At 44.9% G+C, this 22226-nt stretch overlaps 1 protein-coding gene across 1 annotated transcript in view; it reads left to right on the top strand.

The window, feature by feature from the left end:
* Positions 1-3993: 3993 nt before the first annotated feature.
* Positions 3994-22226, top strand: part of trim33l (tripartite motif containing 33, like) — a 23813-nt gene continuing 5580 nt past the window's right edge. Inside the window, exons 1-12 of the mRNA XM_088013738.1 lie at positions 3994-4231; positions 10184-10246; positions 10335-10470; positions 10545-10671; positions 11873-11989; positions 12277-12391; positions 12489-12635; positions 13827-13938; positions 14790-17146; positions 17228-17439; positions 21507-21618; positions 21715-21771. Of these exons, the coding sequence (XP_087869864.1) occupies positions 10205-10246; positions 10335-10470; positions 10545-10671; positions 11873-11989; positions 12277-12391; positions 12489-12635; positions 13827-13938; positions 14790-17146; positions 17228-17439; positions 21507-21618; positions 21715-21771 (3534 nt within the window). The 5' untranslated portion in view covers positions 3994-4231; positions 10184-10204. The remainder of the gene's footprint in view (positions 4232-10183; positions 10247-10334; positions 10471-10544; positions 10672-11872; positions 11990-12276; positions 12392-12488; positions 12636-13826; positions 13939-14789; positions 17147-17227; positions 17440-21506; positions 21619-21714; positions 21772-22226) is intronic.

Raw genomic sequence — 22226 nt, 5'->3', positions numbered from 1 at the left:
AGGAAGATAGAGACATAGCACCAGTTTTAAAGTCCCTACACTGGCTCCCTGTAGCTCAGAGGATAGACTTTAAAATACTGTTAGTTTATAAATTACTAAACGGTTTAGCACCACAATACATTAAAGATCTGTTGTTGCTGTACCAACTTTCCAGACCCTCATGTTGGAAATATTATGTGTTATCATTCTTACATGTGTATAGATTATTGATCTTACCATAGCAGTCTTATGTTACTATAGATTATTGTGATTGGGCGGCACAGTAGCGCAGTAGGTGGCACTGTTGCCTTGCAGCAAGAAGGTTCTGGGTTCGATTCCCGGGTCTCTCTGCATGGAGTTTGCATGTTCTCCCTGTGCATGGTGGGTTCTCTCTGGGTACTCCAGCTTCCTCCCACAGTCCAAAATAGGTTAACCAATTAGGTTAATTGGTTTCTCTAAATTGTCTCTAGGTGTGTGCATGGTTGGTTGTCTTGTCTGTTTCTGTGTTGCCCTGTGACAGACTGGCTACCTGTCCAGGTGACCCCGCCTCTCACCCGGAACGTTAGCTGGAGAGGCACCAGCACCTCCCGACCCCACTAAGGTGTAAAGAAAATGGATGGATTATTGTGATTTTCAGTTAGAAGTGTTGGCCTGTGTTGAAGACTTTCTCAGACTGATAACAGCCCTCCACCCTTGAGAGAAATCGCTCCCAAGGAAAAAGACAAGATTACCTTGTGTGTGGGACCTGTAGACAAAACTTGCCTTCTGTCTCTTCTCTTTATCTCTCCCTCCTCCCTCCTCTGAGAATAAAAGAGCAGCTCTGACTGAAGGTTTTCAGAATGCGCGGTGGGCAGCTCGCTGGAGCGGGCCACTGCGTCTTCTCCTTCCATGAAAGCTTGGTAAAAACTCAGTTGTCTGTGGTTCTTTCTTCTTATGAAGGTTCAGAAAATACCTATCACCTTAGGTTCTGGTTCTGGTCTGCTCTGCATCCCCAGAACCAGAACCAAACGTGGAGAAGCAGCATTCACTTTCTATGCAACACAAATCTGGAACAAACTTCCAGAAAACTGTAAAACAGCTGAAACACTGAGTGCCTTTAAATCTCAACTAAAACCCTGTTTAGAGTGGATTTGAAACGTGATCAATTAGGAATTTAACCACTTAATGTTTTTATTGTTTATTCTATGGTGCATGACTTTATGTTTTAGTGTTTATGATGTAAAGCGCTTTGAAATGCCTTGCTCCTGAAATGTGCTGTACAAATAACATTTGATTTGATTTTAGTATGAACAGTTTTCGCAAACAGTAACGGGTAAATTATCCTGTGTCCTTGAAATCCTTGAATTTTCAGAGAATTATGACAATATATTTTCCCCAAAAATTGCATTGTCTTCAACAAAATCTGGAAGCTATAGTGGCTGGCAGTGTTGTTCTTGAGACCGGTCTTGGTCTTGTCTTGGTCTCGGGTTAGGTGGTCTTGACTACAACACTGGTGGCTGGTCTGTTACTTTATTGGAAACTTATGGCATCCAGTGCACTATCCTGGAACCTTGCTGTGGAACATAATGTCACTCTGGAATTGTCAACATGTCATGTAAATACAGTCAATATTACTGAACTTACCTGATGTAATAATTTTAAAGTAATTGTATGATAATAATTCTAACCCTGTAGGCGACAACCGGCACTGACAGCAGCTTGTCAGCTCTGACATGCCATGGCCATCTAGTGGCAGCTGTTATCCGCTATCACAAAAGCCGAGCCATCTGACATGTATTCAGTGCCGTCTGTGTTTAAATATGTATGAGGATTATGATTTTATTGAAATATTTTTTTATTTCTGTTAGTTTGAAATCAAATTATTCATATTCTAGATTCTATCTGAAACAGAAGCCATGGCAAATGTCACAGATTCAATGGTGGCTGTGTATGTTATGTATTCCATTTTTTATTTATTTATTTTGGTTTAAAATACAGAAATTCATATTTAGTCTGACACAGAAGCCGAGGCATACGTCACACAACCCAGAAGCTGCTGTTATTAAGCGGTGGCTGTTTGTGGCAGCCCGTGAAGGTTGTGGCAGCCCGTGAAGGTTGTGCCAGCCCGTGAAGGTTGTGGCAGTCCGTGCTGCCGGGTCACGGCAGCCTGTGAAGGTTGTGGCAGCCTGTGAAGGTTGTGGCAGCCCGTGAAGGTTGTGGCAGCCCGTGAAGGTTGTGGCAGCCCGTGAAGGTTGTGGCAGCCCGTGAAGTTTGTGGCAGCCCGTGAAGGTTGTGGCAGTCCGTGAAGTTTGTGGCAGCCCGTGAAGGTTGTGGCAGTCCGTGCTGCCGGGTCACGGCAGCCTGTGAAGGTTGTGGCAGCCTGTGAAGGTTGTGGCAGCCCGTGCTGCTGGGTCACGGCAGCCTGTGGCAGCCTGTGAAGGTTGTGGCAGCCCATGAAGGTTGTGGCAGCCCGTGAAGGTTGTGGCAGCCCGTGAAGGTTGTGGCAGCCCGTGCTGCCGGGTCACGGCAGCCTGTGGCACCTTACGCAGCAGCCTGTGAAGGTTGTGGCAGCCTGTGAAGGTTGTGGCAGCCCGTGCTGCTGGGTCACGGCAGCCTGTGGCAGCCTGTGAAGGTTGTGGCAGCCCGTGCTGCTGGGTCACGGCAGCCTGTGGCAGCCTGTGAAGGTTGTGGCAGCCCATGAAGGTTGTGGCAGCCCGTGAAGGTTGTGGCAGCCTGTGGCACCTTACGCAGCAGCCTGTGAAGGTTGTGGCAGCCCATGAAGGTTGTGGCAGCCCGTGAAGGTTGTGGCAGCCCGTGAAGGTTGTGGCAGCCCGTGCTGCCGGGTCACGGCAGCCTGTGGCACCTTACGCAGCAGCCTGTGAAGGTTGTGGCAGCCTGTGAAGGTTGTGGCAGCCCGTGCTGCCGGGTCACGGCAGCCTGTGGCACCTTACGCAGCAGCCTGTGAAGGTTGTGGCAGCCTGTGAAGGTTGTGGCAGCCCGTGCTGCCGGGTCACGGCAGCCTGTGGCACCTTACGCAGCAGCCTGTGAAGGTTGTGGCAGCCCATGAAAGTTGTGGCAGCCTGTGAAGGTTGTGGCAGCCTGTGGCACCTTACGCAGCAGCCTGTGAAGGTTGTGGCAGCCCATGAAAGTTGTGGCAGCCTGTGGAGGTTGTGGCAGCCTGTGAAGGTTGTGGCAGCCCGTGAAGGTTGTGGCAGCCTGTGGCACCTTACGCAGCAGCCTGTGAAGGTTGTGGCAGCCTGTGAAGGTTGTGGCAGCCCGTGAAGGTTGTGGCAGCCTGTGGCACCTTACGCAGCAGCTGTGACCTGCACAGGCTGGAACTTGGAAATAGTTCAAAGAGGACTTTCTTAGAGGCCTCGATCCACTCCATCCAAATGATTCACAGCCAATAAAATGATGTCATCATGGCTTTATGTCTTCATTTTGACAACCAGAAAGTTTAAAAACTCATCTTCTACAAGAGTTTTGCCGTCAGAAGTGGTATAAATAACTGGTTTGGGTCTGGGTTTAACAAGAGAAGCTCCTCCACCACCTGAAGAACCGCCACCTTCCAGTCAGATGTGCTGCTTGACCTGATTGTAATAAAGTGGTGACTCCTTCTGATCAGCTGAAGCAGTAGTGTGGCATTTGCCCAACTTTTCCTTGCCCTTAAGATGACCACGCCAACACCTGTGTGTACAAGCATGCAATCAGTTAGGCTACAGAGGAAAACACAGAATTATTTATTCCTAACAAGCAGCACCCCATATAATTTGAGATGATAGAACAATGTGGAAAATAACCTTGGAAATACTATCAGCTTTAACAAATTTCTCAAATAGTCAGATTTCATGTCAAAGAATGGGTGAAACTTTATTTTTACTAAACAGTCTGAGACTTTAACAAGTCCTCTTGTTTCGGTTTTGGATTCTAATAAGCCCAAATAAATATTTAACTTCATCCATTCATCCATGTAAGTGTTTTTTTCTGTACAATAAATAGCTGTTAAATGCAGTGGAACAGAACAGAACCGGAAATTGGGGACCGGACTGGTTTCACAGTTTCTCCCTCCAAAACTGAGCATGCGCAGTCGGCATTCGGCAGTTGCTGTGGAATTGTTGTTTAGCCCCTGATGTCAGATCAGAACCGAGCCAGAACTTTAAACGTGAAGCTGTGGGGGTTGAATCGATCCGAGAGGAGCAGCGGGAGGAAGGGGCGGCTGATGGTGGACAGAGGAGCGGGAAGGAACGGAGCGGAGAGGCGGCAGTAGCAGGAGGTGAGTCCGTTAGAAGTTAAACTGCTAACGGTCTCCATGTTTATAAACGCCAAAGAGGGAGATTTCCACCGGAAGTCTCCTTTAAGCTCAGGGAACTGTGAACCTGCTGCTACCTAGATGAAGGTTTGTTGATGATGAAGAGGAGAAGTACCCAGCAGGTTCTTTTGGGTTGGTTCTGTAGCTCTGGGGACCAGAATTATCTCCTCATCTTACCGTTAGAGGAGATTCACCACAAGGAGTTCCAACAGAAACAACTGATGTTCTTCAGATTGAGCAGCGACCCCTGCTGGAGAGGTACAGACCTGCTCGGTTCTGTTGAGACAGTTTGGACCTATTTTCAGTTACTGAACAAATATGGAATCATGTTTTACTCTGATTCCAACGGCTTGCAACCCGCATGAGCAGCGGCGGTCTGTTTATGACAGTAAAGATGGCCGCCGCCGTCTATGGACGGATTGTAAAGTTGTTGAGAGCCATCATAGTTCATTCTGGTGTTATATCCCTAACTTCCTCTTTAGCCAGCTATGCGGTTTGAACCTGCTGCTCATCTCAGGTTTTGAAGTAAATAAGTTTCCTGTGGCATTGTCAGAGAGTTCCATAAACAAATATTGCTGTATTGGAAAATGATAAATATACATAATTTTTCTTTATTTGTATTGATTTTTCCTGTGTTATATCTACATTGCCCATTCTGAAGAATGTAAGACTATATTGTTCATGACTATGTCTGCTGTAATAGTGACATTTCATGTACGCATGTTGATTTCAAATAATTTAAAAAAGTTTTTAAAAAAGTGCAAAAAAAAAGAGAAGTTGTTGAAAGCTACAACCAGATCTGAACCAGACAAAGGAAGCTAATAAAAATATGTTTGTAGATATGATTTATCCAGACATCCTCAGGCGGCAGATTTAACTTCACCAGTTGTTGGGTTTCAGTCATGTGACCCGGATGACGCGCGGAATTCAGATGGAGGGCCGGAAGGGGATTTCTCCGGTTCAAAATAAAGCAAAATGGATCACAAGGAGTAGCTAATGCCCTAAATAGGCTGGAACAGCCGAGGTATCTCGAAAAAAATATGCGTACATTTAGGATATGATTCGTATTATCTCGATAAAAAGACTTCTCTTATAATCTTGAGGAGAGCTGCAGACCTCATATTATACGATGAGCCAGAAGAAAGCTTTCAAAAGCCTGGACAATCAATCATTTAGTTTCAAGTTGGGTCAAGCATTTAGGATCAAAAGCAGCATTAGATGGCTGTCGACTTGTTTCTGCCGGGTGAGTAGGGAGTTGTGCTATTTTAAGTAATTAGATGATAACTATGCTATCGCTAACAACGAGCTAACCCATGTTATTTCTATGAGCTTGAATCTCCTGGTAAATAATTTATTTAGCTTCTGTAAACCCAAATTTGTACGTTAATGTTGAGTCGCTGCTGGATTCAGGTCCAATGTAGATCAACGATTCGCTCCGATCTACAGAAACTGTGGGGGAACAGTAACAGCTCACGGTGACTGTATTGCTGGATAGGCTACATTTAATTTATTTAGCTTTTTTATTTTTATTTTTTTAGCATGAAAGTCCCACTGAATAAACGTTATATTTTCTGTCCGTGACTCGGCACTGAGCTAGCTGCTAACAACATTAGCGCTCAGAGGACAACCATGCTAAGGTATAAAAATAATATATCTTTCCTTACATATGAATGCTTGTCTTTCAAATAACTGTCCAATAAAACATCTGAAAATACAATTTAAACAATGGGATCGTTTCCTGTTAGAAAGTGGCTGCAAACTCTGGCGTTAGTTTGTGCACCTCCTGATTTTTAGATTGTTGATCCATTTTCTCCTTTTTTTTTCACTAAGTATTTTAAAATTAACTCCCTTGTGACCAACTACCTTTGAAACACGAAAATAACGTTTATCTTTCTCTCTATTAGAACAGCTGGAGCAACTGTACAGGACTCAGACTTTAGACATTTTGATGCTGGATCAACAGAAATAAATGGACTGAATTTACTTCCTGCCCTCCATGTGCATTGGGTGACGTCCGGTGTTATGCCCAGAAACGCATGCCTGCCCAAAATTGCATCCCCTCTCGCGGGAGCGCGCATCGCTCTAAAGTCTCGCATGTTGACGAGAAACTGGACTGAAATATGACCGAAGAGGAAATTTTAAAGATATTTGTAACATTATCACGTTTCTTAACCATGTAATTCCTAAAATGGTTGATTTTATTTCGCAAATTACTTGAAATAAATACGGTTTTTACACCTTTATTGACACATATGAGTCGAACTTTTTTTCAGTCCGTCTATAATATTTGGGGAGGATATAAGGGGGATGCATATTGTGGCAGGCTGGAAATCCATGTTGCCAAAAAATGCATCCCTGTGCTAACTTGGAGAAATAAAGAGTTAAGAGTGAAATAACTTTCTACATAATCAGAGTAGTTCTAAGAACTACTGGTATAAGTTTTAAATCAATATGATAATATTTGAGGAAAATAGAGAGGGGATGCATATTTTGGCAGGCTGGAAATCCATGTTGCCAAAAAATGCATCCCTGTGCTAACTTGGAGAAATAAAGAGCTGAAAGGATTTCACCTTTTCTACGTAATGACACTTGTTCTCTGAGCTAATGCTATAAGTTTTATATCAACAGGATGGATGCAAATATTTTCAGGCTGATGAATTAAAATGCATTCCCTCCTACATTAACAGACTAGAAAGTTAAGCATGATGTAAAATGTTCTACATAATGGGCCTCTGTTTTGTAATGCTTTTAAGCTGTTATGGTATCTAAAAGAGAATTTCAAACCATTTGCGGAGAACGTTTTCAACAGACACGGACTGAAAAAAAGTTTGACTCATATGTGTCAATAAAGGTGTAAAAACCGTATTTATTTCAAGTAATTTGCGAAATAAAATCAACCATTTTAGGAATTACATGGTTAAGAAACGTGATAATGTTACAAATATCTTTAAAATTTCCTCTTCGGTCATATTTCAGTCCAGTTTCTCGTCAACATGCGAGACTTTAGAGCAGGGGTGTCAAACTCAATTTCACCGAGGGCCACTTCAGCACATTGGCCACCCTCAACGGGCCACATTGACGGTACAAATCAGGAGTGGCCAGGTTCAGTCCTCCAGACTGCAACTTTTAGATGCATCCCTGCTAAAACACATCCCAGACAAAAGGCTGACTTCCCTCATTAGCAGCAACTCAGTTCTGTAGAGCTTTATAATGAGTAAATGATCCAGGTGTGTTAGAGAAGGAACGCATCTAAAGTTGCAGATAGTAGCTCTGGAAAACTAGACTTGGGCAGCCCTAGCATAAATGTATGAAAATACAATGTTAAAAATAAATTAAACACCTCATATTGTTAAATAACGCTTTGGAACGTCTGGTTAGGAAGCCCATTCAAAACCTTTGTTTGAAATGGCGCGTTAAATTGAAGTCTGCATTACAGACCAGAGAAAACTAAAGAGAATGAAACGTTTTGTTAATCCATTTGAGGAGCCGGCAGTTTATCTGGAGGAAATAAATGACGATGCAAAAGTTAATTAGACTGTAACATGCGCAGTCCACTGCTCAACCATTGCGGAGGCAGTTACGCTACGCCACTGCGAAGAATTAAAATCCGCTGGAAGTAACTCATCCAGCGGATTTAACAAATGGAGCCTTCTGGGTTCACGTTACCCAGGAGAGCGGCGCTCTGGAGGAGCTGCAGACGTAACATCTGTCCGTTTCGGAAAAGCTAAAAAAAATTAAATAAAAAAAAAATCCTTAAAGCGCACACCGGACCCCGCAGGGTAAAACACTCACAGAGTTCAGTTGATCTGTTTGGATCAGACAGATCCAACTGACTGATGAATTAGCGCAGATTTTTCTACAGATGGGAACCAGGAGGAAGTGCGTTCAGACCCCAGCGGGTGAAGTGATGCTAATTTAAGTGAAGTCGCTAAATTTAATTTATTAAAAGTTATTGGGGCCTCAGTCAGTGGTTTTTGTCACTACGGAGAAAAATGTAGATGCGTTTATCTGCTTAATTTGTGATGGGATCTGGATTCACGGTGAATATTAACTAAACCGCATAAAATGCGGCTAAATAGCCGATGTTTATATTATTGTAATTTCACGGATAAAAATAGTACATGACCGATTTTTTTTATGTTGCCGGTCAAGATAACGGATAACAAAAAAAGTCTAGAGTGACCTGTCGCCCTGACACCAACTCACACGTCTTCATTCAGTCTTACTTGTAAATCGATTTTTCTTTTCTTGGACGTTTTGATGTTAGCTTGTCAATGTCTCAGTTTTATTCGCTGGGAAAATCAATAAGCAGCTTAAGGTGACTCTGCTGCTCTCTAGTGGCGAGAAGCCGTAATGTTTGCTAGTAACAATCGGAATGCATTATGGGAGATGTAGTTTGTAGTCAATTCGTGCTCAAAACCTATTTTAAGTCAATCATGGGCCTATAAAACGCTCCGGGGGCCACATAAAATGACATGGCGGGCCACATGTGGCCCGCGGGCCTTGAGTTTGACACATGTGCTTTAGAGCGATGCGCGCTCAGGCATGCGTTTCTGGGCATAACACCGGTGCTCTGTCATTTGAAACCCATCAATATGGAGTGAAAATAGTCCCAAAATGCATGTGAGTGTGTAATACTGGATTTGTAATCTGTGTAAGCATCTTTGTATGTAACTTTGGATAGTTATATCTGTGGCACGTGATTAGTAGACCATGAAAAGAAAATTTGTGTGCAGCTTCGGGTACTTGTAAATATGATAAATATGAGGTCAAATGCATACACAAATATGAAGAAATTACGAGTACAAAATAAAAGTACACACACGCAATTACAATTTCTACAAGCATTAAATTTATACACAATTTTTTTTAACTTCAACTTCATAAATCTGATAATTATGAATTCAAACCTTCTCCTACGCCTACAAATGTTAAATAAGTAGCAGGAGTCACCTGACACAGACAGAACTTGATTTTACACACAGATCCGGTTACGATGCATGAGGATTTTTGAGACTCATTTCATGCTTCAGACAGCCTCAGATTGGTGTGTATGCGGTGCGTTAAAATGCTGGTGGAAAGTCCAGTGTTTTCATCCTCTGAACGTTTGTCACTGTGCTTGTGCCGAAGTGGCAAAGACGTTATTTTGTTGGAAAACGGAATATTTCAGTACTTCTTGTCAATACTTAAAAATTATTTATAGACATTTTGTGCATTTTTGAGCGGTACAGATGAGATTATTATTATTGCATTTATTATATTTTGAATAATGCGTTTATTTGCATCTTTTAATTTATTGTCTCTCTAATATTGATGCGTCTTAAGTGGTTAATTGATAAATGTGCAAATTGTTTTTTTAAAATCTGATTTCATTGATTAATTATCAGAATAATAGAAGAACTGATTACTAAAATATTTGTTAGTTGCAGTCAGGGGCCAGACCAACATGTCAACTCCAGATACTTCACCAGTCCCAATTTGCATTATATGTGTAACATACCTACTGTTATTAGTGTCATTTGTAGTTATCTTTCATCATACTGGGGTTATTATGGTTCTTGGTTTTCACCTTATAGAAGGAGCAAAGATGCTCTAATTAATTTGCATTTTGAAATGCAGAGTGGTGTAGCATATGGACTATTTGAAAGTAACATCTTAAGACAAACACTGAATTTACGCTACTCCAGTTAGCACGTTTAATATCTTTGTATGTAATATGTACAAAATATGCAATCTATCACTTTCAAGTAAGATCAAATGATGCCCTTGGGGGCCTCCTGGTGGTGTTGGGGCCCTAAGCAGCCGCCTGGCTCACATTGTCTTGGGACGGCTCTGGTTGCAGCCCGGATTGGGTCGTGTTCTTCTGCTGTGAATGCAGCGTCTGAGCTCATTTTACTGATGTTTGGTGTGTCTCAGGTGAAGACCTCTCCGGTCGTCATGGCGACAGCAGGAGACCCAGGAGACGTCCATGCCCGGCAGGTAAAGCTCAGATCTCTGCCGTTCACATGGGACAGAGACAGGAAGTGGCTCCAGACCTGACGCTCTTCCTCCTCCTTCTCTTCCTCAGTGCGGGACCTGTGACGGCGCCTCGGCCTCCTGCTGGTGTGTGGACTGCAGTGAAGCTCTGTGTGACGCCTGTCTGGCGGCTCACCGCCGGGTCACCCTGACCCGATCCCACCGAGTTCTGAACCGGCAGCCTGAAGGTCCGCCGGTCCGGTTCCTCCTGGTTTATGGCTAGTTCACTCCAGACTTGCTGATGTTTCTATTTCCTCCCCAGGACCCAGTTTGGTTTTTCCCACCAAGTTCTGCAGAATCCACCCATCTGAGGAGCTGAAGCTGTTCTGCTTCAGCTGCTGCCAGCTCACCTGCAGGGACTGCCAACTGGCGGACCACCAGAACCACAGGTGCTCCTCCAACCTCCATCAAACTGGGACCGTAAGGAGCAGGCTGGGTTGTCAGGAGAGTCTCTAGCAGTCAGTAGCTTACTAGGACTCGTCTCTCTGTGCAAAACACAACAAACGAGTAGAGCTGGGCAATAAATCAATAACAATATTCATCTCAATAAACAGGTGATCAATATCAATAGATAGTATGTCTGATAGAATAGTCAATACATTGAATATTCACTGAACTTTGGTCCAGAACTGCACAGCATTCTGGGAGATGTAGGCAGAGGAAATAATGTAGTTGCTCAGCCTCTCATGGCTAGCTGAGCATGGTAGCATCAACTCACTCACTCTCTGGTTGCATAGCAACAACCTGCTGAGTAACTTGCACAGCAGCAGTTTCATGTTTTGCCTCAAAACTGCTTAAAAATAAAAACAACTGCATGGAGTGAAAACTGCAGATGAAACAGGAAAATCAGGCCTCCAGTTTGGCAGGATTTCAGATATTTAAAACGAAAACTCATCAATAATTATCAATATTGACTGATATGGAATGCTTATATTATGACACTTTTTCAGCCACATTGTCCAGCCTGACAAACGATACATAAAAATATCCATTAATGTCTCACAGCAGATAAGTTTCTGCTCAACAGCAGCAAAGTGATGAGAAATCAAAGCCAGTAGATTCACACAGACAGGAATCTGCAGAATACATAAAAACAGAATAAACATCAAAATACTGTACAGTAAGGGCAACATTTCATCAATGTTAGATAATTAAAACAAATTATTTACAATTAGTGACAATAGAAACGATGCAGAAACCAGCAGGGAGTGAATATCTGGTTTGATGGGAGCAGAAATGCTCATCAGCTGTTGGGAGGAAGGATCTGCATGATGCTCCTCTTAGGGCTGAAACCATTCATCTACAAACTACAAAAAAAACATTTAGCATTTAAGAAAACTTATATATTCTACAAAGACCTTTTTTAGCTTCATCCGGTTCAAATTCTTTAACAGAAAAAGAAAAACCTCCCATCGAGCTCCTTTTTCTATCCATTAATTAATGAGTTAATCCAGAAATAATCCCCAGATCAGCCTTTCACTGTACGGCTGTTAAGTCAATCAGAAAGGCCTAAGCTGTTATCAATGCTCAGTCTTTAAAAAAAAAAAGCTGTGTGTGTCATGACCTTTGACCTCTCCCTGGCCTTTCCAGGTTCGACTTTGTCAGCAAAGCGGTGGCAAGTGTGAAGAAGCAGCTGGACGCCTGCATGCAGCCATTCAGAGCACAGATGGACGCGTCCAGGAGGAGCCTGCAGGACATGGAGACCAGGTAGGGTCGCCATGGAGACCGTCCCCAGGATGAAGACGGGCCTCCTCGTCTCCTGCTGTCCAGAGCAGCTGCTGCTGTTAGGAAGTTCCATCTCCAGGGGGCGCTGCAGGCTGGCAGGCCTGGGTCAATGTCATTAAATAGATTCTATAAAATCCTCTTCTGGAGAGCCAGCAGGTCTCCAGGTTCTAACCCGATCTGACCTGTCCCAGCTCTAACCTGACACGGCTGTAACTTGATGCGGCTCTACCCCGACCCGATCCAGCTCTAACCCCTGCTGTTGTGTCCAGGCTGCAGGTTCTGGCCCGCTGCGAATCCTTCATGACCTCCAAGCTGCAGAAACACGTTGACACGCTGATGGAGCTGCTGAAGAAAAGGTTTGAGGAGATCATCAAGCAGATCCAGGTAACTCCAACCAGACTGGGTAAACTTGTTCTACTGGTTCTACCTCCATTAATCGGCTGCTTCATTCTGGACCTCGTGGTTTTGTTCCTGTGTGCAGGTTGTCTACAACGTGGAGCGCAACCTGATCAGCAGGAAGATTGAGAAGGTGAAGCAGCTGCAGCAGAGCCACGTCCCTCTGACTGAAGCAGCAGAAAAGGCCAGAAGCACCACCAACCTGCCCACCCTGGTGGGCTGCATATCCCAGGTACGACCTGCCCCCATCAGGCCACGCAGACCAACCCAACGGCCCAGTCGAAGCCTGAGGTCCAACGGCCCAGTTAAAGTCTTAGTTAGATGATTAGCTTTGTGACAGAAGGACAGGAAATGCTTTTTCCTGTCCCTCAGCATCATGTAGTCTGATGGTTGGTATAGAGACCAGGATGTTGATATTTGCTACAGAGCACCGCTAACTATGAAGTTAGCTTTGCTAACCCTAAAGTACTAATCGTAAACATTCGTTTTGCCAATGCTGACATGTTACATTTAGTGGAAGCTAATGCTAAATTGCTAATTACAACCATCCTGAGACCCACCATGTGCCAATAACACAACATAGAACATCATTAAATTCAAAACTATTATACACCATTAGTAAGCACCCTTCCTCTAATTTACCAATAGCAGAGCTAATCTTTAGCTTAGTGTTTTTGTTAACTTTTAAAATGTTTAGCACACTTAGCTTCCCCTAAATCAGTGCTTCTCAATTCTGGTCCTCAGGCCTCCTTCCCTGCATGTTTTAGGTGTTTCCCTACTGCCACACACCTGGATTGAATCTATGGGTGATTAACAAGCTTCTGCAGCACTTGATGCCTGCAGAAGAGATAATGCAATCATTTAGATCAGCTGTTGTGAAATACAGGCAGATCTAAAACATGCAGAGCAGGGGGCCTGAGGACTGGAATTGAGAAGCACTGCCCTAAATAAATACCGATGCTCTAATTTACTTTGCTGTTTTGTAAACTTCCAGTTGATTAAAGGTCAATGTCTTGAAGTTTTGGTTATTGACTGTTAAAAATTTGTCAAATATTTAGATGTTTATATTCATGCTCTTATTTTGAAGTCGTTTACATAGTAGTTCTGTTTTCTCTTCTTCCGTTTTTTGTTTACCAAGAAACTTCATTGAACAACTTAATTTAGGGGAAGCTAAGTGCGCTAAAAGTTGTCAATGTTAGCAAAAGTGCTAAGCTAAAATTTAGCTATGCTAATTAGCGCATTAGCAGAAGTTTTCCCACCATTAGCTGCAGGGATTCCCAGATGAACAGTCTTCCTTTTTCCTTTATTAATTTATTTTCAATACCTGAGATGTTGATGATATTAATTGGTTCATTAATAAGTCAGATGAGTCATTAAACTCAAACATGAACGCTGTAACCAGGCGTGTTTCCTGTCCTGGTAGATCACCTCCCAGATGAAGGATCTGGTAGACGAGGACTCGCGTCCTCCTTCCAAGATGATCGACGTGAAGGTCATCACCGACAGGAACTCCGTGGAGGGAATCCTGAATTTCGGTAAGATTCGGATCGGATCTGGTTGATTGCTGGGTTCAGTTCTGATTCATTTGGCTCATCTGGATCTTTGGTTTTTATCTGATGAGACGGAGAAAGAAAATGGATGAATATTTTAAAACCAGCAGCAGAGATTCAGTGGATTCAGTTCTGTTTGATGTTCAGATCGGGAGGTTATAAAAATCAAAAATGGCGTCTGGATTCATTCAAGCCTTCAGCTGTTGTAGTTCTGATGGTTCTGGTTCTGGTTCACACAGAAAAATATTCAATCAGATCAATGAAAAGGATTTTGGACAGAAATGTTTGTGTCTCAGTTCTGGTCTGGACTCCTTCTGCATGAATTACTGCATCAATGCGGCGAAGCGCAGAGGTTCTGATCTGGCCCGTTTGCTGGCCCATAAAGCCCAATATCCCCAGGGTTATTGGCCAGTTTTTGGTACCGTTTGTACTTTGGGTTGGTACCACATCCTGCTGAAAAATGAAACCAGATTCTCCATTAAGCTGTAAAATGTTCTGGTAGACGCTGCGTTGGCTATTGGCTTCAGAAACCCAGTGGACCAGAACCAGCCGACAGGGCGACCCAGATCCTTCAACAGCGTGGGTTCTGGTTCTGATCCACTCCGCTCCTCCAGACTCTGAGATCCTGAGGTCCAAATGAAGTAAAAACTTTCACAGAACTCCTTAAGCCACCTGAAGTTCTGATCCAGATGGCGAGCTGAAAGGCGAGTTTCATTTCATCACAGGTTCTGATTGGTCGAGTTCAGGAACTGGACTACAGCAGCCCAGAGAACCGTTCACCAGTGGGTTGGACCCGGTTTTGTTTAGAGATTGTGACCCGTTGTTTCTGATTCCAGGTAAACTCCAAGTCTCCTGGATCCCCTTCTCCGCTCGGCAGGTTGAACCTCCACCATCCTCTTCCTCCCTGCTTCCTGCTCCGCCCACCTCCACCTGCCGACCCCTCACCTGCAGCACTGCCACGACCAACAGCAGTTCTGTTGATGTTGCTGCTCCTCCAGCTGGGTCCACCAGCACCTTCATCAGAACCGGTCTGGTCTCTGGGTCTGGTACCGCTGCTTCCTCAGCTCCACCCGTCAGGATTAGCTGCTCTACTCCTCCACCCTACTCTTCCTCTTCCTACCCTTCCTCGTCTGTGGACGCCGTGACGGACTTCATAGAGAACAATAAGGCAGTTCTTCATCCCAAGTCTTCCTCCATCAGTAAGCTGGACCCGAGCTGTGGTTCCTGGGGACCTTCAGCCCAGATACCCAGGGTTCCCTCTTCCAACAACTCACTTCCTGTTCCTGGTTCCACCTCACTTCCTGTTCCTGCTTCCACCTCACTTCCTGGTTTAACCTCACTTCCTGTTCCTGCTTCCACCTCACTTCTTGCTTCTGCCTCATTTCCTGTTCCTGCTTCTGCCTCATTTCATCCTGTGGCTTTGACCTCACTTCCTGTTCCTACTTCCGCCTCATTTCCTGTTCCTGCTTCCACCTCACTTCCTGTCCCTGCTTCCACCTCACTTCCTGTTCCTACTTCCGCCTCATTTCCTGTTCCTGCTTCCACCTCACTTCCTGTCCCTGCTTCCACCTCACTTCCTGTTCCTGCTTCCACCTCACTTCCTGTCCCTGCTTCCACCTCACTTCCTGTTCCTGCTTCCACCTCACTTCCTGTTCCTGCGGTGGTTAAGTCCAGAGCCGCTCAGGACGTTGAAGCCAGGAACCCGTTCCTCTGGAGCCTCCTCAGTCAGTCGTCCCCGTCCTCTTCGTCTCCGTCCTCTTCGTCTCCGGCCAGTCCGTCTCTGCCTTCCTCAGGTCTGGTTTGTGGTCAGAGTTCATCCAGTTGCTCCTCTTCCTCGTTGACTTCAGACGTTCGGCTTCAAACCTCGACCACCAAAGGTCCCGGAAGGGTGGCAGACCGATCTGAAGGAGCAAAGCCTACTCCGTCACCGGAGCCGTCCAGAGGTTTTGATTCTGCGGTCAGGATCAATGTTCTGACCAAGTCCCAGCTGGAGTCCAGCTCAGATAAACTGTTTGTCAAGTTTCAGTGGATGAAGAAGAACTCCAAGTCTTCCAAGTCCAGCAGCTCTTTGGTACCCAGTTCTCCTAAAATAAAGAGGTTACTCTCTGGGAAACGGCAGCCTCAGAGGATTCAGAACCAGCCTGGCAGTCCGGTCCGAAAACTGAACCGCCAGGCTAATGACATAAAATCTTTACCCTCCATGCCCTCCGTTCCTCCGTTCCCATCCACCGATCTGGTCTTCTCCAAGGCGGTTTCCACAGCAGCTCCACCCGCCAACATTCAGCCGCTGGTCCAGCTGTCGCCTAGTCTCAACCAGCAGGTTCTCGGCCAGAACCTCCCACCTTCCATCCTGCTGCTGACCAACACCAGCCAGAATCCTGTGACTGGCTCCGGTTCTGGTCCCCCCTCTTTGGTTTCGGCCGGTCCTCAAACTCTTCCAGGAAGTGACCCATCTGTCCGGTGGAGTCCAGAGATCCAGAACCTTCCTGAATCCAACAACCTGCAGCTCCTAGAATGTCTCATCTCCGAGGTTGGACTTCCTTCCTCCGCCTTGAAAGACCAGCAGCAGAATCCTGCTTCAAAGCAGACGGGCAAACGAAAGGAACCAAACAGACTGGTACAAGGTTCTTCAGCTGGAATTGATCCACCATTAGGGTGCAGATCATCTGACCCAACCAGGACTGGAGCCTCTGACCAGGACCTCATTGTGGTGCTGTCAGACGACGAGTCGCTGCCTGACGTGTATGAGGTTCAACCCAGCGTTGAGGAGGTCCGGTCGTTTCTTCCTCCAGTTACTGTTGGAGGTTCAGATGTCGAAATCAATATCGTTGAGACCAAACCTCCAGGGTTCGAGTCCAAAGCAAGAACATTAAAGTTTATAGAAAGAGACATCTTTGATGAACCAGCTTCACCGGCAGTGTCAGAGGACAGGATGTCCACTGCCTTGTCTGAAGTACCTGAACTAGGACTCAAACTGTCTTCCTCTGAAACATCTGACAGCGACGATGAAGACTTGCTGAGCATTCGGACTGAACAGCTGGACTACGGCCAGCTCTGCTGGCAGCCCACGGTGTCTCTGCTGAGACTTCCCCTGTCCCTGCCTGGACCTGGGCGGCCCCTGCCTCGCTACCATTTCATCCTTGGAGACAAGCAAGACGAGCTGTATCTGCAGGAGATGGAAGAGGACGATCAGGTTGGTTCTACATCGTAATGGACTCAAAGAACAGCATCTGCTCAGATCAGGTCCTGTTATGCTTGTTGTTCTGTCCCACAGTCCAGCGACGAGGACGTCTCAGAGATCGTCACTGACCATGACTCTGACGTCACCGAAGACTTCACCATTCTTCAGTCTACAGAGTCTCCACTGTCCCTGGAGGTCATTTCCTGTGCTGCTTGTGGATCATCCAGTGCGTCAAAGATCTGCACTGTCTGTGGTCGGGGGTACCACAGAGACTGCCACGTCCCTCCGTTTGGACCAGACATCTGGTAGGACTTACCTTCATCTGCTGATGGAGCCGATCTTGAGATTTTTGGTGCAATTTAGACGTAGCGTGATGTCATCTGCAGTTCTATAGTCCTAGAAACTATTTGGTGGTGCTTTAAGAAACAAATCTGAACTGCCATCCCTGAAGTGAGTCACTCTACTTTTCTACTGGATCTCTATCTGGAGCCTGGTTCAGATGTAGCATCTGGGCTGAAGAAAAGGAGATCATGTGACCCCAAGATCAATGCTGAACCCTGAAAACAGCGAGTGAGAACTTACTGAAAACCTCAATCTAAATATTTAATGTAATCAGTAATGGTCAAGACTAACTGCAAAGCTAATTGCGCTAGCACTAAAGCACTAAGCATAAATGTTAGTTCCACTAATGCTAAAGAGCTATGTGCACATAGCATTTAGCGAAAGCTAACTCTAAAGAGCTGCAGCAACAAGGTATTATCAAACGCTAATGCTACAGTAATTAACTCAATTCAGCCGCTGTCACCCGCCAGGTGTCGGTGATGCATGTGCTACTACATCATATGTTGCCCTCATCTTCTTTAAATTTGTCATTGTCAATCAATCAAATTTTATTTGTATAGCACATTTCAGCAACAAGGCATTTCAAAGAGATTTACATAATAAAACACAAAGTCATGCAACAGAATCAGGAACTGAAACATCACATTGAATCAAGAGCCATCATTCAGAATCCACTCTGACCAGCTGAGTTTCAGTCTGGATTTAAAGGAGCTCAGTGTTTCAGCTGTTTTACAGTTTTCTGGAAGTTTGTTCCAGATTTGTGGTGCGTAGAAGCTGAATGCTGCTTCTCCTCGTTTGGTTCTGGTTCTGGATGCAGAACAGAACCAGAACCTGAGGGGTCTGGAAGGTTGATACATCAGCAGCAGATCTTTAATGTATTGTGGTGCTGAGCTGTGTTATATCAGTATTTTAAAGTCTGTTCTCTTAGTGGAACTGGGTGTGATGAGCTCCACCTTCCTGGTTCTAGTCAGAACAGCAGCAGCAGCTTCTGGATCAGCTGCAGCTGGAGGATTGATTTGTTAGTCAGACCTGTGAAGACGCTGCTGCAGGAATCAGTGCGACTGAAGATAAACGCCTGGATGAGTTTCTCTGGATCGCGCTGAGACATCAGTCCTCTGATCCTGGAGATTCTTCAGGTGAGAAAAGGCCGACTTTGTACAGCGATCCCTCGTTTTTCTTTGTGGTGGCGTTCTGAAAATAACCTCGATAAGTGAAATCCGTGAAGTAGTTACCTTTAGTTTTTACAGTTATTATACAGCGTAAATAAATACATTGAAACCAAAGAATAAAACCATTTTTCAGATCAGCGGATGTTCATCAATCGGCCTTAATGTGATCCGGAGTCGAGTCATTGAAGCGTCTCCTCCAAGCTGCCCCAGAGATTCACAGCTGGATCTACGGCAGGGCGACGGATCTGAGCCTCCGGTCGGGTTCTGCTGCCTCTGGCCAGTTTTATCCATCAGGCATTCAAAGTTTTCAGCTTTCACCTCCTGAATGGCCAATCTGTACTTAGCCAATCAGGACGCAGAACACAACGCACTGTGAAAAAAAACTGCACAAAACAATCCGTGAAGCAGCGAGACGGCGAAGGGTCACTGTAACTGTCTTTATGTGGCTTTGAAGGTTCAGGTCAGACAAGTCGGGTTTGGTATGTGAGCGCTAAGAAGAGAAGTGCCGAGTAGAACATGTTGATTCATTTCATCCGTAAATTTGAGAAACTCTGGTTTCTTCGTAGGTATTTTATGAGTGTAGAGGGAGGAGGGGAACCAGCTGCTCTGTCTGCAGTCGATGTTTTATCAGCTTGTTTTGGTCCTGATGAGCGCAGGGTTCCATCCTAGCCACACATCCTTGAGCCTGTTCTTCTGAAGCAAAGGTCACATTGTTGTTCTTGATAAAATGAAAAATGTTTGCAGTGAGCAGCCTTATTCCATGTTTGTTCAGATTGCGTCCTCCTCTTCCAAAGAGGTGAAAGCGCTGCCAGTAGATCCAGAGGTTATCGATGAAGGTCACTGAGCTGGCAGAGCAGGTTTTAATCAGCCATTTGTTTATCATGCCCAGCCTGGAGTGTTTTTCGTCTCCCCATTGAGGGATTTCTGCTTTGCCAGATCGTTGGCTCCAACATGCACAACTAAAGTCTGAGTATTTGGCTGATCAGCGGTTAGAGAGAGCACTTTGCGAGTCAAATCAGATACAGTGTCTGATCTGACTCTGTATCTGACCAGGAAAAGAAACCACTCTGGTTTTCTTGGGATTGCAAACATGACTGATTCCATTTACTGTCTCATCTCCAACAAGAAGCTCTCTTTGCATACCTTTCGTTTTCCTGGTGGTCATTTTGTCCTTCAGAGCTTTGTGGGGTGGATGTGTTGGTTTAGCCTCATTGTTGATGTTTGAAGGTGGGTTTTCACTCAGAGGCTCAGGCTGGAGAGCAGAAAATCTGTTTTTCAGTGGGATTCCCACGGAGTCGGAATGTTTTGAGGCTTGGGCTGGTCGCGTTGTCCTTGGGGTCGGTGGAGCCGTTTTGGTTCCAGCTGCTTGTTTATTTCTCGCTGGTGTTTCAGCGCGATCCAGAGAAACTCATCCAGGTGTTTGTCTTCAGTCGCACTGATTCCTGCAGCAGCGTCTTCACAGGTCTGACTAACAAATCAACCCTGCAGCTGATCCAGATGCTGCTGCTCGGGTTCTGACTAGAACCAGGATGATGGAGCACATCTCCACAGTCCTACACTGGCTCCCTGTAGCTCAGAGGATAAACTTTAAAATACCGATGTTAGTTTATAAATCACTGAACGGTTCAGCACCACAATACATTAAAGACCTGCTGATGTATCAACCTTCCAGACCCTCAGGTTCTGGTTCTGCTCTGCATCCAGAACCAAATGAGGACAAGCAGCTTTCAGCTTCTATGCACCACAAATCCGGAACAAACTTCCAGAAAACTGTAAAACAGCCGAAACACTGAGAGCCTTTAAATCCAGACTAAAACCCTCCTGGTTAGAGTTTATTTGAAACATAATCAGTTATGAATTTAATGACAGCTCTTGACTTAATGTAATGTTTTGATTGTTGATTCTGTTACATGACTCTGTGTTTTTGTGTTTTTGTGATGTAAAGCTCTTTGAAATGCCTTGCTGCTGAAATGTGCTGTACAAATAAAATTTGACTGATTGATGGTTGAAGGTGGGTTTTGGATTCGTCCAGTCAGGGTTTCTCCCTGTCAGTCGTCTGATGGGATCTGCAGTGTGAGACGTTTGTGTCGGCTTGGAGCGATCCAGGGTGAGCTGCTTGGTGCGGAGCGTACGACCTCTCTGTTGATTTGAGGAAGAGTTGTTTCATTAAAGTTTATTTAAAGTTCACCTCCAGCCGTTGAATCTTCATTTCTATTGACTAAAGTCGTGTATAAAACTGAGCTGGTCGTTGTTTTGAGTCATTTGTAGAGTTGAATCTGGGTTGGTCTCCGTATTCCTCTGCAGAATATTAATCTTTGCTTCTGCCGATGCTGCTAATGTCCTTTGGTTGGCCAGAAGCATCTCACCCTGGTTCAGCTTGGAAGTAAGGAAAAAATAAAAGTAAGAAAATTCCACAGTCCTTCGGTTTCAGATGATCCAGTTATGATGTCAGCATTTATAAAAACTGACTTTAGTTTAAGTCACAGGTAAAGTTATCAGTCGGGCCACAGAGGTCAGGATGAGCCGTTTCTCCTTCAGACTCAGACGACGTGAATTGAAGTGATTGTTTGCAGCAGACGTTTCAGTTTCACCGTCGTTGAATGTTGCTGGGTTACTTTAGAAGGTATCCAGAAAATTAATTTAGGGAAACTAAGTGTGCTAAGAGTTTTCAAAGTTAGCAAAAATGCTAAAGCAGTAAATGAAAAATTAGCTTTGCTATTAGCGCATTAGCAGGTTAGTGAAATGTGCCCACCACTGAATAAGAAAGTTCTTGATGGATGTAAACTGGGTCGGGTCCAGATGGGCGGAGTTCCATGTTGTTGATGGACTCTCAAAGGTTTTCCCTGATCTCTGTCTTGCAGGTCGGAGCTGGTCTGTTCGCTGTGTCAGGACCTGTCAGACCCTTCGGACCCCTACAGCTCCGACAGACCCAGGAGTCCACACGGTTCTTCCCTCAGCCTGCAGGACCAGCGGGTCAGAACCCTGTCAAGTTCGGGGCGGGGCGGGCGGGGTCATGTGCCCTGAATAGGCCGGGTTCTGGTCGTTTAAACCCGGTTCTGTGTGTTTCAGAGATGTGAGACTCTCCTGCTGCACCTGAAGGTCGAAGGCTGCAGACACTTCTCTCAGGTCAGTTCTGGTGCCAGTCGGTTTGAACTGGACCTCCAGTGTCCTTGGTGAAATAATAATAATAATTTAAAAAATCTATTTTATTCGTTTTTTTTAACCTCTTCAAGGCTGAAACACCCATATTAGAAATATTCCACTTTGCTGTTTATTCTTTGGAGAATATTTCAAATCTTGTATTTTTCTGTTGTTTTTTCTTTTTCGGGGATAAAACAGGCATAAAAACACTGAAAACGTTGAAAAGCTTTATTTATATATATAGAGCAGGGGTCACCAACACGGCGCCGCCGGAGCAAGTTCTAAAAATAGCCACTGCCACCAGGGAGCACTGCCAAAAAGACGTTTTTACCTTGAAATAATATTAGTTTATGTTTAGAATTATAAAGAAGTTTAAAATAATTAGCGGTATGTTTCCAACTCTTTTCTGGGGTTAAAGTTCAGAATGGTGCGCAGACGCC

The sequence above is a fragment of the Poecilia mexicana genome, unplaced genomic scaffold, assembly GCF_051168715.1.
Source record: "Poecilia mexicana isolate PSO_F unplaced genomic scaffold, ASM5116871v1 scaffold_16, whole genome shotgun sequence".
Classification (NCBI taxonomy): domain Eukaryota; kingdom Metazoa; phylum Chordata; class Actinopteri; order Cyprinodontiformes; family Poeciliidae; genus Poecilia; species Poecilia mexicana.
The sequence above is the reverse complement of the archived record's forward strand: the minus strand, read 5'-3'. Positions and strand labels throughout refer to the sequence as shown.